This window comes from Oncorhynchus kisutch, linkage group LG30, assembly GCF_002021735.2.
Source record: "Oncorhynchus kisutch isolate 150728-3 linkage group LG30, Okis_V2, whole genome shotgun sequence".
In the NCBI taxonomy this organism is placed as follows: domain Eukaryota; kingdom Metazoa; phylum Chordata; class Actinopteri; order Salmoniformes; family Salmonidae; genus Oncorhynchus; species Oncorhynchus kisutch.
This window is the reverse complement of record NC_034203.2, coordinates 45,238,110-45,257,719: the sequence shown is the minus strand read 5'-3', so window position 1 is coordinate 45,257,719 and position 19,610 is coordinate 45,238,110. Positions and strand designations below refer to the sequence as shown.

At 41.1% G+C, this 19,610-nt stretch overlaps 1 protein-coding gene across 2 annotated transcripts; it reads left to right on the top strand.

Annotated features, from left to right (window-relative positions):
• Positions 1 to 3,029: 3,029 nt before the first annotated feature.
• Positions 3,030 to 18,748, top strand: adcyap1b (adenylate cyclase activating polypeptide 1b). 2 transcript variants are annotated; one of them, XM_031809896.1, is made up of 4 exons: positions 3,030 to 3,133; positions 12,872 to 13,003; positions 16,420 to 16,524; positions 18,264 to 18,748. In XM_031809896.1, the coding sequence occupies exons 1-4, from the start codon at positions 3,030 to 3,032 to the stop codon at positions 18,445 to 18,447; spliced, it is 525 nt and encodes a 174-aa protein (XP_031665756.1). In that variant the 3' UTR covers positions 18,448 to 18,748. The 2 variants fall into 2 exon arrangements, with proteins under 2 accessions (XP_031665756.1, XP_031665758.1); XM_031809898.1 differs by lacking the exon at positions 16,420 to 16,524.
• Positions 18,749 to 19,610: the final 862 nt, after the last annotated feature.

Here is a 19,610-nt window from a genome sequence, read left to right as displayed (position 1 = left end):
TGGAACCACGTGTTGTTGAATGGAACCACGTGTTGTTGAATGGAACCACGTGTTGTTGAATGGAACCACGTGTTGTTGAATGGAACCACGTGTTGTTGAATGGAACCACGTGTTGTTGAATGGAACCACGTGTTGTTGAATGGAACCACGTGTTGTTGAATGGAACCACGTGTTGCTGAAAGGAACCACGTGTTGTGACATGGATTCAGGATGGATTCTTCATGAAGTCAGGAGGCAGACTGTCTACTTATAGTGTTTTATATCTGAAGGCCACCTAATATAACCCGCTTACACTCACCAGGGAATATAGAGTTATGTGGTATGTGTATGTCGGCCATCTTAATATGAAGTCAACTATTTGGTGCGATGTAGTGTGTGTGTATGTCGGCCATCTTAATATGAGGTCAATTGTTTGGTGTAATGTGGTGTGTGTAGGCCGGCCATCTTAATATGAAGTCAATTGTTTGGTGTGATGTAGTGAGTGTATGTCGGCCATCTTAATATGAGGTCAATTGTTTGGTGTAATGTGGTGTGTGTATGTCGGCCATCTTAATATGAGGTCAACTGTTTGGTGTGATGTGGTGTGTGTAAGTCGGCCATCTTAATATGAGGTCAATTGTTTGGTGTGATGTGGTGTGTGTAAGTCGGCCATCTTAATATGAGGTCAACTGTTTGGTGGGATGTTGTGTGTGTATGTGTCGGACATTTTAATATGAAATAATCTAAAGAAAAGCTGCATGACCCGAGTATAGATTGTTGATCTCTATCTATTAAACTATCTGGAACTTTGATTTGATTTATTTATTTATTTATTTATTTATATTTAATTACACGTATACTGTATGCAGACAGCTGATGAAACTGTGGGTTTGCACAACCAAAGAAAATTGTGAACAACTGTCAGAAACCATGTGGTTTGCTGATGTCAACATTGTGAACAGAGTGCCCCATGGAGGCAGCAGGGTTATGGTATGGGCAGGCATAAGCTACGGACAATGAACAAAATTGCATTTTATCGAATCTTTAACAAGATCCTGAGGCCCATTGTAGTGCCATTCATCCGCCGCCATTAAAAAAATCTAATCAAATCCCCCAAAAATGATGCACTGAATTCAACCGTAAAATACTTACTTACAAAGTCTTAACCAACAATGCAGTTTTAAGAAAATAGAGTTATGAAAATATTTACTAAATAAAGGAAGCTTGGACCCAGTGATGTACTGGGCCATACCCACTACCCTCTGTAGTGCCTTACGGTAGGATGCTGAGCAAATGTCATACCAGGCAGTGATGCAACTAGTCAGGATGCTCTCGATGGCGCTGCTGTGTAACTTTTTGAGGATCTGGGGACCCTTGCAAAATCTTTTCCGAAGGGGGAAAGGCGAGGGGGAAAAAACGACATTGTCGTGTCCTCTTCATGATTTTCTCGGTGTGTTTGGACCATGATAGTTTGTTGGTGATGTGGACACCAAGGAACTTGAAACTCTCGACCCGCTCCACTGCAGCACCTTCGATGTGAATGTCGTAAGGATCTGTACACAAATCTTGGAAGCTGAAAATGTCCCAGTTCTTCCATAGCCTGCGTACTCACCAGACTTGTCAACCATTGAGCATGTTTGAGATGCTCTGGATTGATGTGTATGACAACGTTCCCAGGTTACCTTTGCTTTCTTGGGCACAGGGACTATAGTGGTCTGCTTGAAACATGTAGGTATTACAGACTCGGACAGGGAGAGGTTGAAAATGTCAGTGATGCGTGCCTAGAAGCAAGCACAAAAGGCATTTAGCCCAAATGGTAGACTTGCATCATTGGGCAGCTCACGGCTGGGTTTCCCTTTGTAGTTCATAATAGTTTGCAAGGCCTGCCACATCCGACAAGTGTCACCCTACCCTTAGTGTGATGACATCTGTAGAATTTTTTATGTGACTAGTGAAGAAGGCACAGCTGATGATCCGCTGACAGCTAGAATCCGCTGATTCTGCCTTATTATTATTCGACCATGCTGGTCATTTATGAACATTGAACATCTTGACCATGTTCTGTTATAATCTCCACCCGGCACAGCCAGAAGAGGACTGGCCACCCCACATAGCCTGGTTCCTCTCTAGGTTTCTTCCTAGGTATTGGCCTTTCTAGGGAGTTTTTCCTAGCCACCGTGCTTCTACACCTGCATTGCTTGCTGTTTGGGGTTTTAGGCTGGGTTTCTGTACAGCACTTTGAGATATCAGCTGATGTACGAAGGGCTATATAAATACATTTGATTTGATTTGATTTGATTTGATAAAACTTCAGATAACCTGAGATCAGGACTAAAAGTTTCAAAAAAGACATGGACACAAACAACAATGTTCCTTTCTACCGAGGTGGTGTTTGTTCAACTGCATGTTCTATCCCTATTGTGTATGAAAGTGCAGAGGCTGTGTGGAGTGACGCGCTGAGAGAGAGAGAGAGAGAGAGAGAGAGAGAGAGAGAGAGACGAGGAAGAAAGGCGCTACAAGGTGCCATTATAGGAAGAAGAAGATCGGTATCTTTCTATCTAACAACCAACAGCCTGCTTGGACCAGCACATTGCAGCACGCTACTCTGCCTACCTTCTGCGATAAGTACGTTACCCAATCTAGCTTCTGAATTATAAACTAGCTGTTTTCATTTGGGGGAATATGAAGGAGGATCTATAAGTTAAGTTGTGGAATGTATTTTTATGCAGAATGTATCCTCTTGATGCCCAGTTCTGCCCAGTGGAACGGGGTGAAGTGTGCAACACAGCGGCACTCCCAAACTTTATGAAATGGAGAGGAAAGACTCTAAACAGAATTCCTTCTTTGAATGAATATGATACATTATTTTTTATTTAATCTTCAAATTAATTTAGAAGAATACAGAATTATGAATTTCCTGCACATAGACACATTAATATGTTTTTGTGCGGTTCTATTTTTACTTGTTTAATTTAGCAATTTGTGTACAGTATATAATAGTTTGTTTTACCAGTTATATATGAACAGTTAGTGTGTTTTTCCCTTCTAGAATGGCACGGTGTCATAGAGCCACTCTATTGCTGTTGGTCTGCGCCATCCTAATGCACTACAGAATCTACTGCTCGTCTATAGGACTCAGGTATCCCAAGATCAGGTTGGTTATTCATTCCTATTTAAAATAGATATTAGTTCTGATCGGGGTTAATCTCAGAGTGAAGCCATCTCTATTCTTTATCAAGATTTATGAATCAAAGCTAAATTAAACAGTGTTTTTATCAACAGGAATCAGCGTTCAATATTGGAATATTATATGGACATTTTTATGCAGAATAGCACAGGCTATTATAGTTTATGTATTTTATAACACCATTTTAAATGTTTGTTATGGAATAGGCTAAAATGATTGCAAATCATATTTGATCTATATAATATTTTTCATAGGTCTTTATTTTGACTGATAGACTTGAACGTGTGTAACGTCAGCTGGTGTGAGTTTGTTGAAATAGACAGAGGTCCCGTCCAGACAGGACAATAGAACCCGTATTACATTAGAGAAACAGTAGATAGTATAGTAGATGTACTACATCATGACACCCTGAATAAAATGAGAGGTATGAATGAAACCTGCAGGAGCATAGCCCTGCCTGGGATGAAGACGGGGCGCGGGGGAGCCATGGGGAGAGCCGAGGGGAGAGGGGAGAGCCATGGGGAGAGCCGAGGGGAGAGGGGAGAGCCGAGGGGAAAGGGGAGAGCCGAGGGGAGAGGGGAGAACCGAGGGGAGAACCGAGGGGAGAGGGCAGAGCCGTGGGTAGAGCCGAGGGGAAAGGGGAGAGCCGAGGGGAGAGGGCAGAGCCATGGGGAGAGCCGAGGGGAGAGGGGAGAGCCATGGGGAGAGCCATCAGGAGAGCCGTGGGCAGAGCCATGGGGAGAGCCGAGGGGAGAGCTGTGGGGAGAGGGGAGCGCCAAGGGCAGAGCTGTGGGGAGAGGGGAGATCCATGGGGAGAGCCAAGGGAAGAGCTGTGGGGAGAGGGGAGAGCCGAGGGCAGAGCCATGGGCAGAGCCTTGGGGAAATCCAAAGTGAGAGCCAAGGCTCCATCAACATTTATTATATTTATCAGAGTTATCCACAATTTACCTGCATATTTCAATCAATTATTTTGCAGTTGTCAGACAGTCCTTATAGCTTAGAGTTTCAAATTATGGTGGAATTAATAACCTTATTATTGACCTTACTGTTATAATAATGAATGTGTGTGAATAAATCTTTCAAAATGTAGTTAATTAGATATTATTATTTTAAATCCACATTACTAAATGAAGTTTCGACGGAACAATAAATTGCTGCCTTTCTGAACCACGTGGCTGAACAACACCTTGTCATCTGAAGCCTTGGAAGACCATTGCCTAAGACCAGCCAGATCTCTACATTGTTTTGTTTGTTTTTACAGGGTCTTTGAGATTCTTTGTAATGAAAGCACTATATAAAAATATATGTATTAATATTAGCTGACAGAAACACAGTATTGTCATTGTTTGGACACGAAAACGATAGGTTAGTAGGGTACTAGGGGGTAACTAACCTTAAGAACAATGTTTAACTGCTGACACAAAAAAGCAACATTTGGAAAACAAATTGGTATGTGGATGAAGGTCATGCTTTGGTGAATAAACTATAAAGGGAAATAAATGGAATGTTGCTATTAGGAAAGGGCCGTTTTCAGGGGTAACTGCCCCCCCCCCCCCCCATTTAATCAGTTTTATTTAGTAAGTAATACTTAAAAGCTAAAGCTAAGTCTAGTTGTCTTCTTTGATGATTGAAACAAAATATGGGGGGAAATTGTTTTGCCCATGTCACCATTAATATCCTCACTATGAGGAGATTTGATGTAAAGTCCCTCTTTTTAACCCACCTGCACATTCATTTTCTTTGTCTTTGTTTATTGTTCCTTTTCCATACAATCCATTATGTACAATTGCACTAAATATAATTTGAACAATGCAAGATTTTAAATCCCAGCGGTCTTTAAAATTAAATTCAGGAGCAAAAGGTTTTCAATGGTTGTTTTTAATTCATTTAAAAAAAGCATTGGAATATAATATTGGAATGGAATATAAATAAACATTAAATAACATTGGAATATAACCTTTTATAACAATAACTTAACTAATTAACTCAGTGTTACAATGATGGGCCAAATCACTTATGCTCTGCTGTTGCACAATTCTAATATGTACCTGCAGAGGGTTAGACCATTTTCCTTGTATGACTGGTGGAGGAGAGTCAGGCGTGTTCTACTGATGCTGAAAGACAAATTACAGATACAAATATTTTAGCATTATTATACAATAGATATGAAATGGCATTCTGAGATATCACTACACACTTCATACACGTAAGGTTAGCTAGCCAGCCAGCCATCTACCATCACGCAGTCAGTCAGGAAAGCTAAGGCCAGCTTCTTCAGGCAGAAGTTTGCATCCTGTAGCTCCAACTCCAAAAAGTTCTGGGACACCGTGAAGTCCATGGAGAACAAGAGCACCTCCTCCCAGCTGCCCACTGCACTGAGGCTAGGTAACACGGTCACCACTGATAAATCCATGATTATCGAAAACTTCAATAAGCATTTCTCAACGGCTGGCCATGCCTTCCGCCTGGCTACTTCAACCTCGGCCAACAGCTCCGCCCCCCCCGCAGCTCCTCGCCCAAGCCTCTCCAGGTTCTCCTTTAACCAAATCCAGATAGCAGATGTTCTGAAAGAGCTGCAAAACCTGGACCCGTACAAATCAGCTGGGCTTGACAATCTGGACCCTCTATTTCTGAAACTATCTGCCACCATTGTCGCAACCCCTATTACCAGCCTGTTCAACCTCTCTTTCATATCGTCTGAGATCCCCAAGGATTGGAAAGCTGCCGCAGTCATCCCCCTCTTCAAAGGGGGAGACACCCTGGACCCAAACTGTTACAGACCTATATCCATCCTGCCCTGCCTATCTAAGGTCTTCGAAAGCCAAGTCAACAAACAGGTCACTGACCATCTCGAATCCCACCGCACCTTCTCCGCTGTGCAATCTGGTTTCCGAGCCGGTAATGGGTGCACCTCAGCCACACTCAAGGTACTCAACGATATCATAACCGCCATCGATAAAAGACAGTACTGTGCAGCCGTCTTCATCGACCTTGCCAAGGCTTTCGACTCTGTCAATCACCATATTCTTATCGGCAGACTCAGGAGCCTCGGTTTTTCGGATGACTGCCTTGCCTGGTTCACCAATTACTTTGCAGACAGAGTTCAGTGCGTCAAATCGGAGGGCATGCTGTCTGGTCCTCTGGCAGTCTCTATGGGGGTGCCACAGGGTTCAATTCTCGGGCCGACTCTTTTCTCTGTGTATATCAATGATGTTGCTCTTGCTGCGGGCGATTCCCTGATCCACCTCTACGCAGACGACACCATTCTATATACCTTCGGCCCGTCTTTGGACACTGTGCTATCTAACCTCCAAACAAGCTTCAATGCCATACAACACTCCTTCCGTGGCCTCCAACTGCTCTTAAACGCTAGTAAAACCAAATGCATGCTTTTCAACCGGTCGCTGCCTGCACCCGCATGCCCGACTAGCATCACCACCCTGGATGGTTCCGACCTAGAATATGTGGACGTCTATAAGTACCTAGGTGTCTGGCTAGACTGCAAACTCTCCTTCCAGACTCATATCAAACATCTCCAATCGAAAATCAAATCAAGAGTCGGCTTTCTATTCCGCAACAAAGCCTCCTTCACTCACGCCGCCAAGCTTACCCTAGTAAAACTGACTATCCTACCGATCCTCGACTTCGGCGATGTCATCTACAAAATGGCTTCCAACACTCTACTCAGCAAACTGGATGCAGTCTATCACAGTGCCATCCGTTTCGTCACTAAAGCACCTTATACCACCCATCACTGCGACTTGTATGCTCTAGTCGGCTGGCCCTCGCTACATATTCGTCGCCAGACCCACTGGCTCCAGGTCATCTACAAGTCCATGCTAGGTAAAGCTCCGCCTTATCTCAGCTCACTGGTCACGATGGCAACACCCATCCGTAGCACGCGCTCCAGCAGGTGTATCTCACTGATCATCCCTAAAGCCAACACCTCATTTGGCCGCCTTTCGTTCCAGTACTCTGCTGCCTGTGACTGGAACGAATTGCAAAAATCGCTGAAGTTGGAGACTTTTATCTCCCTCACCAACTTCAAACATCAGCTATCTGAGCGGCTAACCGATCGCTGCAGCTGTACATAGTCTATTGGTAAATAGCCCACCCTTTCTCACCTACCTCATCCCCATACTGTTTTTATTTATTTACTTTTCTGCTCTTTTGCACACCAATATCTCTACCTGTACATGACCATCTGATCATTCATCACTCCAGTGTTAATCTGCAAAATTGTAATTATTTGCCTACCTCCTCATGCCTTTTGCACACATTGTATATAGACTCCCCCTTTGGTTTCTACTGTGTTATTGACTTGTTAATTGTTTACTCCATGTGTAACTCTTTGTTGTCTGCTCACACTGCTATGCTTTATCTTGGCCAGGTCGCAGTTGCAAATGAGAACTTGTTCTCAACTAGCCTACCTGGTTAAATAAAGGTGAAATAAAAAATAAAATAAAATAAAATCAGCTAATGTTATCTAGCTAACAGGAAGATTTAACTTGGGGTCTTTGTTAAAAAGTGTAGCTAGTTAAATATTGAACCATAGCTCAATCCATTGAGTACTAGCAATACAAACCGATTGTCATAGCTAGATAAAGTTAACCAAATAAGTTTAATGTTAGCTAGTTAACATTAGGCTACAACTAGCAACGCAGAATAGCATTCTGACAAAACATTACTAACGGTACACAGTTCATAAATGGAAGTTCATTTTAGATAGCAAGCCAGCCATCTGACCTCAGCTAACATTAGCTAGCTAACAACAAGCTTTAAAACTTCTTCAGGATCAGTGTCCTGTCCACGGGACGGTTGAGTTAATGTAGGCTAATGCGATTAGCATGAGGTTGTAAGTAACAAGAAAACTTTCAAGGACATAGACATATCTGATATTGGCAGAAAGCTTAAATTCTTGTTAAAACCTCTTGGAACCACCCACCCCAGATCCTGGATAATTGTCATCAACTACGTTAAATAGCATAGCGCAACGGTCAAATAATCTTACTAGAAAATATTCATATTCATGAAATCACAAGTGAAATATAGCGAAACACAGCTTAGCCTTTTGTTAATCACCCTGTCGTCTCAGATTTTGAAATTATGCTTTACAGCGAAAAACAATGCAAGCGTTTGTGTAAGTTTATCGATATACTAACAAAACATTATGTACACCTAGCGGCAGGTAACTTGGTCACGAAAATCAGAAAAGCAATCAAATTAATCGTTTACCTTTGATGATCTTCGGATGTTTTCACTCACGAGACTCCCAGTTAGACAGCAAATGTTCCTTTTGTTCCATAAAGATATGTTTTATATCCAAATACCTCCGCTAGTTTGATGCGTTATGCCCAGGAATCCACCGGAAATAGCGGTCACGACAACGCAGAAAAAAAATCCTAATTATATCCATAATATCGACAGAAACATGGCAAACGTTTTTTATAATCAATCCTCAAGGTGTTTTTCAAATATCTATTGGATTATATATCAACCGGGACAGTTGGCTTTTCACTAGGACCGGGAGGAAAAATGGCTACCTCTCTGTTTTGCCCAAAAATCACACTGAGAGCCAACAACTGACCACTTACGCAATGTGGACGTTTACACTCATTCTTCAAAATAATGACCTGAAACTACGTCTAAAGGCTTTAGACACCTTAGGGAAGCCACAGAAAAAGGAATCTGGTTGATATCCCTTTCAATGGGCAATAGGGATGCATAGAAAGACAGGGGTTTCAAAATAAGAGTCACTTCCTGATTGGATTTTTCTCAGGCTTTCGCCTGCAATATCAGTTCTGTTAAACTCACAGACAATATTTTCACAGTTTTGGAAACTTTTGTGTGTATTCTATCCTAAGCTGTCAATTATTTGCATATTCTAGCATCTGGTCCTGAGAAATAGGCCGTTTACTTTGGGAACGTTATTTTTCCCAAAATAAAAATAGTGCCTCCTAGCTTCAAGACTCCAATTTACAGTAGCTATTACAGTGAAATAATACCATGCTATTGTTTGAGGAGAGTGCACAATTTTGAACATGAAAAGTTATTAATAAACAAATGATGCACATTTGGGCAGTCTTGATACAAACATTTTAGCATAAATATAATCGTTCATTGGATCAGTCTAAAACTTTGCACATACGCTGCTGCCATCTAGTGGCCAAAATCAAAATTACACCTGGTCTGGAATAATACATTATGGCCTTTCTCTTGCATTTCAAAGATGATGGTACAAAAAAAGTTGTTTTTTATTTGTATTGTCTTTTACAAGATCTATTGTGTTATTTTGAAATCCAAGATGGCAAGATGGCGTAACAGTAGGACGTGTGTATTTATCTTATCTCGTGTCTTATCCCGTGTAAATAGCCGGTCTTTTTCGTATATATCTTAATCTCACATTCTATCTATGAAATAAATATACTTTCCTGCAACCCGTCTCACCCAATGTGGTACGGATCTGCTATTTTTATTCCTTATAACTGGAACTTCCATCAGGAGCTAACTAGCTACTGGTCTTTGTTAGCCACGGCTAGCGGTCTTCACCTTTTTCCTCGGTCACCAGCCAGCCTTAGCTCGCACAACACCTGCCAGTCTGCACAGCGCAATATCAACCCAGAGCATATCGGAATTCTCTCTATCATATCACTGGATTCCTGCCGCTCTGGATCATAACACCGGATCACCACAGCTAGCTAGCTGCAAGCGAGTGGCTAACGCCACTGTCACGAAGCAGGCACCAGCTAGCCTTGAGCTATCTTCGAGCTAGGTCCATATACCAGCTAATTCTTGGGCTTACCTCCTTTGCCAATTAGCCTGGACCCTTTATTGTCGACACGAAGCCCCGCCGATCCATCACGACTGGACTGCCGACGTGATCGCCTGATGTGGTCTCAACAGGCTATTCTGTTACGATGTCGCCGAAGAGCCATCTATTAGCCCCGGCCCGCTAGCTTTTCTGAACGGTGTGTCCCCTTCTCGCCTAGCGTAGTAGTGACTACCGAATGGCATCCCGACTCACCTATTGCTGCTCTTTTGACCCTATAATCACTCGGCTACATAGCTGATGTCCCCTGGACTGTTTCAATAACATGGTACCTCATTTTGTTAACCTGTTGGCCCCAACCTCAAACTCAGGTCCTGTATGTACCTAACTGACTCGCTCTGCCCATTCATCACCCTTTACCCGTTGTTGTCTTAGCTCTCCTGATCAACACCTGTGATTGCTTTATGCCTCTCTCTAATGTCAATATGCCATGTCTAGTGCTGTCTTGGCTAGTTCTTATTGTTTTATTTCACTGTAGATCCCTCAGTCCTGCTCAAAATGACTTAGATAGCTCTTTTGTCCCACCCCACATACATGCGGAGACCTCACCTGGCTTAACTGGTGCCTCCAGAGACGAAACCGCTCACTGTTACTCAACACCTAGGTTTACCTCCACTCACATCCTACCATACCATTGTCTGTACATTATGCCCTGAATCTATTCTAACACGCACAGAAATCTGCTCATTTTATTCTCTGCCCCCAATGCACTAGACAACCAGTTCTTATAGCTTTTAGCCGTAACCTTCTGAGGTTAAAACTCTTGGGGCTCGGTGTCCCGCTAACGGGATAGAAGCCAACCACATCCGGTGAAATTGGAGAGTGCCAAAATATTTTTTTTTAAATCGTAATATTAAACATTCATGGACATACAAGTGTCTTATATAATTTAAAAGCTTAACTTCTAGTTAATCCAATTGCGTTGTCGAATGGCGAAAGCATACCATGCGATTATCTGAGGACAGTGCCCCACATCAAAATATTTTTTCAACAAGCACAGGCTTAACAAAATCACAAATAGCGATTAAATAAATCACTTACATTTGAAGATCTTCCTCTGTTTGCAATCCCAAGGGTCCCAGCTACAATATGAATGGTCGTTTTTTCGATAAAATTGAAAATATATCCTCAAATATCAGTTTAGTTGGCACTCTTTTAACATGCATACAAGAGTCCAAAAAGCTACCACTAAACTTCATCCAAATAAGTCAAACGATGTTTCTATTTGATCCTTGGGTACTCTAAAGTGTAAATAAACTATAATATTTTACACGGAAAGAAGTATGTTCAATAGGATAGCCAAATTTGCAAGTGTGCGCCGAAAGACTGATTTGATCCAGGTGGTCAGCTCACTGAAACTAAAAATACTTGTTCATTTTTCAAATTAGAAACCTGAAACCTCGAATAAAGACTTTTGACATCTAGTGGAAGCCATAAGAATTGCAATTTGGGTGACGGACATAGGGGTTTCATTAGATTTATCAAATAAGAGCCTGGGAGCTGAAAAGAAAACTAATTCTGGGCGGATTTTCTTCTGATTTTCGCTTGCCATATCAGTTCTGTTATAGCCACAGACATTATTTTAACAGTTTTAGAAACTTCAGAGTGTTTTCCATCCAATACTACCATTACCACATTACCATATTATATGCATATACCAGCTTCCGGGCCTGAGTAAGTGTTGAAGGAATTTAATTCCTCTGTTTTAATTCCCAATCAAAATTAAACACTCTGTCAATGCATAAGGCTTTGTAAGACCCTTATTTTATAAGAATGGACAGAGCCCCGGTCTTAAAAGTCAAGTAACAGCCTTTATCAAGAGAGTACTGAGTTCATACACATTTTACCACAGGTTATGAACTGAAAATGACGTCAGCGTTTTCTAAATGTTCCGTCTCTTCTTGACACTGGTAGAAAGGCTCTATAGATCTCAAGCCTTCCCTCCTCGCCTAGAGCCAAGGTCAGTCAGTGTAGATAAGCATTCTAGACAGTCTGGAGATAGTCCGTCCCTGCCATCTGGAGATAGTTCATTCATTTGTATCAAGGAACAGACCGTCATTGTTCCAAACTCTTGACTACATTATATTCAATACTGGGAGCAAGAGAGAAAATTCATACATGTACAGTAACATAATAGTATTCGGATTAGTCAGTCCTGATTGAAATGTATACATAATTAGTCATCATTGATAAAAATTCCCTTAACAGTAAGTTTACTTTGAGCATGTCAGACAGGCAGAAATTCAGGATACTGCCCCCTAGCCCTAAGGAGTTTAACATCAGAAGCCTAAATGTGTTTCATTCACTGCTTTAGCACACTCCGCTAACCCTGATGCCCTGATGCCCTAGCCGTGTCTGAATCCTGGCTTAGGAAGATCACCAAAAACCCTGTAATTTCCATCCCTAACTATAACATTTTCCATCAAGATAGAACTGCCAAAGGGAGTGGAGTTGCAATCTACTGCAGAGATAGCTCTACCTGCACATCATCATCTGCACATTTATCACTCCAGTGTTAATGCTACATTGTAATTATTTCGCCACTATAGCCTATTTATTGCCTTACCTCCCTTATCCTACCTCATTTGCACACACTGTATATAGACATTTTCTATTGTATTATTGACTGTATGTTTGTTTATTCCATGTGTAACTCTGTTGTTGTTTGTGTTGCACTGCTTTGCTTTATCTTGGCCAGGTCACAGTTGTAAATGAGAACTTGTTCTCAACTAGCCTACCTGGTTAAATAAAGGTGAAATAAAAAATATACATATTTTATGTTATAGCCTACGTTTGTTGTTTTCTTTCATGTTTACAGAATGTGTTTTAATGTGTTTACCAGTAGGTTATTTACACCATTGTTTTTGTCATTCCAGACTAGAAAATGAAGTGTATGAAGAGGAGGGGAATATGTTAACAGACATATCTTTTGACAACGATCAGATATCGATACGAAGCCTGCCTTCTTTAGATGACGTTTACACATTGAAGTACCCGACAGAGAAAGGGTAGAGAACTGAATTATGATTCTACAGAAGAATGACGAGCGTAACCTCATTACTGATACCTTTTCGATTTTGCTTATTTGTGACCCACCACCTGGATTTGGTCTTATGTAGCAAAATGTGAAATGGTGTTTTTTACATTAGATAAAAGTAGAGACTCAGAGCTACAATTTTTTTATTTTTTATTTCACCTTTATTTAACCAGGTAGGCTAGTTGAGAACAAGTTATCATTTACAACTGCGACCTGGCCAAGATAAAGCATAGCAGTGTGAACAGACAACAACACAGAGTTACACATGGAGTAAACAATAAACAAGTCAATAACACAGTAGGAAATAAATTGTCTATATACATTGTGTGCAAAAGGCATGAGGAGGTAGGCAATAAATAGGCCATAAGAGCAAATAATTACAATTTAGCAGATTAACACTGGAGTGATACATTATCAGATGATCATGTGCAAGTAGAGATACTGGTGTGCAAAAGAGCAGAAAAGTAAATAAATAAAAACAGTATGGGGATGAGGTAGATAAATTGGATGGGCAATTTACAGATGGACTATGTACAGCTGCAGCGATCAGTTAGCTGCTCAGATAGCAGATGTTTAAAGTTGGTGAGGGAAATAAAAGTCTCCAACTTCAGCGATTTTTGCAATTCGTTCCAGTCACAGGCAGCGGAGAACTGGAAGGAAAAGCGGCCAAATTAGATGTTGGCTTTAGATCATACACTGCATTTGAGGAACAATGTGAAAGCAATTCTGCTTTGAAAGTTGATCAACTTTTATACTCACTTTTGAGAAAATCTCCTTTGAATGTTTTGGTATCTAGTCAAGAGCTCTGCTTTGTCTACACCGATTCAGCATCATTCACAGCCTCTTATTAATCTTTAGCCCCACTCATCTCGTTTCGCTTTCGGAGCACTCTGACCGATGATTTGTTTACATATGGATAACATGAAAACAGCCACACAAACTCTGCTGGCAACAATTTATTTTAGCTTTTTTGCAGACATTTACTGACACCGGACATGTTCAACGGGAGTTGTACAAGTGTTGCGTAACCTCAGCTAACAAGCCAGCCAGCTAACGTTAGCTAGTTAAACAACAATGAACAAAGTGCAAACAATGCTACAATGCTGGGGGCTAACCAAACAGGTTAAACTTAGCTACAGTTGAAGTCGGAAGTTTACACACACCTTAGCCAAATACGTTTAAACTCAGTTTTTCACAGTTCCTGACATTTAATCCTAGTAAAAATTCCCTGTCTTAGGTCAGTTAGGATCACCACTTTATTTTAATAATGTGAAATGTCAGAATAATAGCAGAGAGAATTATTTATTTCAGATTTGATTTCTTTCATCACATTCCCAGTGGGTCAGAAGTTAACATACACTCAATTAGTATTTGGTAGCATTGCCTTTAAATTGTTTAACTTGGGTCAAATGTTTCGGGAAGCCTTCCACAAGCTTCCCACAATAAGTTGGGTGAATTCTGGCCCATTCCTCCTGGCAGAACTGGTGTAACTGAGTCAGGTTTGTAGGCCTCCTTGCTCGCACACGCTTTTTCAGTTCTGCCCACAAATTTTCTATGGGATTGAGGTCAGGGCTTTGTGATGGCCACTCCAATACTTTGACTTTGTTGTCCTTAAGCCATTTTGCCACAACTTTGGAAGTATGCTTGGGGTCATTGTCCATTTGGAAGACCCATTTGTGACCAAGCTTTAACTTCCTGACTGATGCATGAGATGTTGCTTCAATATATCCACGTAATTTTCCTGCCTCATGATGCCATCTATTTTGTGAAGGGCACCAGTCCCTCCTGCAGCAAAGCACCCCTATAACATGATGCTGCCACCCCCGTGCTTCACGGTTGGGATGGTGTTCTTCGTCATTGTGGCCAAACAGTTCTATTTTTGTTTCATCAGACCAGAGGACATTTCTCAAAAACGCACAATCTTTGTCCTCATGTGCAGTTGCAAACCATAGTCTGGCTTTTTTATGGTGGTTTTGGAGCAGTGGCTTCTTCCTTGCTGAGCGGCCTTTCAGGATATGTCGATATAGGACTCATTTTACTGTGGATATAGATACTTTTGTACCTGTTTCATCCAGCATCTTCACAAGGTCCTTTGCTGTTGTTCTGGGATTGATTTGCACTTTTCGCACCAAAGTACGTTCATCTCCAGGAGACAGAATGCGTCTCCTTCCTGAGTGGTATGACAACTGTGTAGTCCCATAGTGTTTATACTTGTGTACTATTGTTTGTACAGATGAACGTGGTACCCTCAGGCATTTGGAAATTGCTGCCCAGGATGAACCAGACTTGTGGAGGTCTACAGTTTTTTCTGAGGTCCTGGCTGATTTCTTTTGATTTTCCCATGATGTCAAGCAAAGAGGCACTGAGTTTGAAGGTAGGCCTTGAAATACATCCACAGGTACACCTCCAATTGACTCAAATGATGTCATTTGGGGTAGCCTAGTGGTTAGAGTGTTGGACTAGTAACTGGAAGGTTGCAAGTTCAAATCCCCGAGCTGACAAGGTACAAATCTGTCATTCTGCTCCTGAACAGGCAGTTAACCCACTGTTCCTAGGCCGTCATTGAAAATAAGAATTTGTTCTTAACTGACTTGTCTAGGTAAAAAAAAAAATGTTTTTTTAAAATTAGCTGATCAGAAGCTTCTAAAGCATGACATCATTTTCTGGAATCTTCCAACCTGTTTAAAGGCACAGTCAACTTAGTGTATGTAAACTTCTGACCCACTGGAATTGTGATATTATACATGAAATAATCTGTCTGTAAACAATTGTTGGAAAGATTACTTGTGTCATACACAAAGTAGATGTCCTAACCGACTTGCCAAAACTATAGTTTGTTCACAAGACATTTGTGGAGTGGTTGAAAATGGGTTTTAATGACTCCAACCTAAGTGTATGTAAACTTCCGACTTCTAACAGGAAAAGCAAACGGCTCTGGGATCTGAATAATAACGCTAGCTACGGAGCTAGCCAGCTAACAGTACACTGTAGTTTAAGACATATAGCTAGCTAGTTAGCTAGCACATGAAAGTTCACATGTTCGAGAAGGCATTTCTGCCCAAAAAGCATTCTGATGTTTCTAGCATTGTGTTGTTGTGTTGTGCCGGGTTTCTGATTGTAATGTGTCTAGGGTTGTGTTGTTGTGTTGTGGTTCTGATTCGTATGTGTCTAGGGTTGTGTTGTTATGTAAGGGTTCTGATTGTAATGTGTCTAGGGTTGTGTTGTTGTGTCTGGGTTCTGATTCTAACATGTCTGGTGTTGTGTTGGGGTTCTGATTCTTATTTGTCGATTGTGTTGCATAGGAGTTCTGATTATAACGTGTCTAGGGTTGTGTTGGTGTGTCAAGTTCTGATTTTAACATGTCTCTGTGTTGTTGTGTTGTCTCAGAACAGAGAGACGTGCGGAGGAGGTGGTAGCTAGAACATTGAGGGAGATTCTGGGCCAGCTGACAGCGAGGCAGTATCTCACTGCACTGATGATGATACCTGTAGGGTAAGAGACCTGTTATTCACTGCTCTGATGATGATGCCTGTTGGGACCTTTTATTCACTGCTCTGATGATACCTGTATGAACCTGTTATTCACTGCTCTGATGATGATACCTGTATAGCCTACAGTAGTATGACCTGTGTGGTAGGAGGATCTACAGTATGTAGTAGGATCTATGCAGTAGGATCGACTGTATGTAGCAGGATCTACTGTATGTAGTAGGATCTATGTAGAAGGATCTACAGTATGTAGTAGGATCTACTGTATGTAGTAGGATCTATGTAGTAGGATCTACTGTATGTAGTAGGATATATGTAGTAGGATCTACAGTATGTAATGGGATATACAGTATGTAGTAGGATCTATGTAGTAGGATCTACAGTATGTAGTAGGATCTACTGTTTGTAGTAGGATCTAGAGTATGTAGTAGGATCTATGTAGTAGGATCTACAGTATGTAGTAGGATCTACTGTATGTAGTAGGATCTATGTAGTAGGATCTACTGTATGTAGTAGGATCTACAGTATGTAGTAGGATCTAATGTAGTAGGATATACTGTATGCAGTAGGATCTATGTAGAAGGATCTACTGTATGTAGTAGGATCTATGTAGTAGGATCTACAGTATGTAGTAGGATCTACAGTATGTAGTAGGATCTATGTAGTATGATCTACAGTATGTAGTAGGATCTACTGTATGTAGTAGGATCTATGTAGTAGGATCTACTGTATGTAGTAGGATCTACGGTATGTAGTAGGATCTAATGTAGTAGGTTCTACTGTTTGTAGTAGGATCTATGTAGTAGGATCTACAGTATGTAGTAGGATCTACTGTATGTAGTAGGATCTATGTAGTAGGATCTACTGTATGTAGTAGGGTCTACTGTATGTAGTAGGATCTACTGTATGTAGTAGGATCTACTGTATGTAGTAGGATCTATGTAGTAGGATCTACAGTATGTAGTAGGATCTATGTAGTAGGATCTACAGTATGTAGTAGGATCTACAGTATGTAGTAGGATCTACTGTATGTAGTAGGATCTACAGTATGTTGTAGGACCTACTGTATGTAGTACGATCTATGTAGTAGGATCTACATTATGTAGTAGGATCTAGAGTTTGTAGTAGGATCTACTGTATGTAGTAGGCTCTATGTAGTAGGATCTACAGTATGTAGTAGGATCTACTGTATGATTATAGGATATATGGAGTAGGATCTATGTGGTAGGATCTATGTAGTAGGATCTATAGTATGTAGTAGGATATATGTAGTAGGATCTACTGTATATAGTAGAATCTATGTAATAGGATCTACTGTATGTAGTAGGGTCTACTGTATGTAGTAGGATCTATGTAGTAGGATCTACTGTATGTAGTAGGATCTACTGTATGTAGTAGGATCTATGTAGTAGGATCTACAGTATGTAGTAGGATCTATGTAGTAGGATCTACTGTGTGTTGTAGGATTTATGTAGTTGGATTTACTGTATGTAGTAGGATCTACTGTGTGTAGGAGGATCTATATAGTACAGTAGGATCTACTGTATGTAGTAGGATCTATGTAGTACAGTAGGATCTAGTGTATGTAGTAGGATCTACTGTATGTAGTAAGATCTATTTAGTAGGATCTATATACTAATATGACATATAGTATGACGTAGTAATATGATGTTTATGTGTTTATTTGAGGAGAGTGTTATGTAGTACCATGCTGTATTAATATGTTGTCCCATGTCAATGCAGTGAGGAGAGTCGAATGGAGGATGAATCGGAGCCGTTATCAAAGCGTCACTCAGATGGCATCTTCACAGACGGCTACAGTCGCTACAGGAAACAGATGGCTATGAAGAAGTACCTGGAGGCAGTGTTGGGGAGAAGGTACAGACAGCGATTTAGGAACAAAGTATGGAGGCTCACATATTCGTAGCGATTCTAGCCCTCCCTTACCCTGACCCTAAACCTAACTCTGACCCTAACTCTGACCCTAACCCTAACTCTGACCCTAACCCTAACTTTGACCCTAACTCTGACCCCAACTCTGACCCTAACTCTCTGTTATATATACTCATCCTTCAAACTACATCCTTATGAATGCTATACTATATCTGACCAAAAAGTGGTTTGTGCCTGTGTTCCTTAAACGTATATTTACAGTTGAAGTCGAAAGCTTGCAGTACATACAATTTAGCCAAAAACATTTAAACTCAGTCTTTCACAATTCCTGACATATAATCATAGTAAAAATTCCATGTCTTAGGTCAGTTAGGATCACCAGTTAATTTTAAGAATGTGAAATGTCAGAATAAATACTAGAGAAAATGATTTATTTCAGCTTTTATTTCTTTCATCACATTCCCAGTGGGTCAGAATTGTACAAACACTCAATTAGTATTTGGTAGCATTGATTTAAATTGTTTAACTTGGGTCAAACGTTTCGGGAAGCCTTCCACAAGCTTCCCACAATAAATTGGGTGATTTTTTGGCCCATTCCTCCTGACAGAGCTGGTGTAACTGAATAAGGTTTGTACATTAGGTCTCCTTGCTCGCACATGCCTTTTCAGTTCTGCCCACAAATGTTCTATGGGATTGAGGTCAGGGCTTTGTGATGGCCACTCCAATACCTTGACTTTGTTGTCCTTAAGCCATTTTGCCACAACTTTGGAAGTATGCTTGGGGTCATTGTCCATTTGGAAGACCCATTTGTGACCGAGTTTTAACTTCCTGACTGATGTCTTGAGATGTTGCTTCAATATATCCACGTAATTTTCCTGCCTCATGATGCCATCTGTTTTCTGAAGGGCACCCGTCCCTCCTGCAGCAAATTACCCCCATAACATGACGCTGCCACCCTCGTGCTTCACGGTTTGGATGGTGTTCTTCGGCTTGCAAGCTTCCCCCTTTTTCCCCCACATGGGCAGTTGCAAACCGTAGTCTGGCTTTTTTGTGGTGGTTTTGGAGCAGTAGCTTCTTCCTTGCTGAGCGGCCTTTCAGGTTATGTCGATATAGGAGTCGTTTTACTGTGGATATAGATACTTTTGTACCGGTTTCCTCATGCATCTTCACAAGGTCCCTTTCTCTTGTTCTGGGATT

Excerpts from the sequence above, each read along its gene's own strand:
- adcyap1b (XM_031809896.1), top strand. The coding sequence starts at position 3,030 with ATGGCACGGTGTCATAGAGCCACTCTATTGCTGTTGGTCTGCGCCATC. Across the intron at positions 13,004-16,419 it reads AAGTACCCGACAGAGAAAGG|AACAGAGAGACGTGCGGAGG; the intron begins GTAGAGAACTGA and ends GTGTTGTCTCAG. Across the intron at positions 16,525-18,263 it reads CTGATGATGATACCTGTAGG|TGAGGAGAGTCGAATGGAGG; the intron begins GTAAGAGACCTG and ends ATGTCAATGCAG.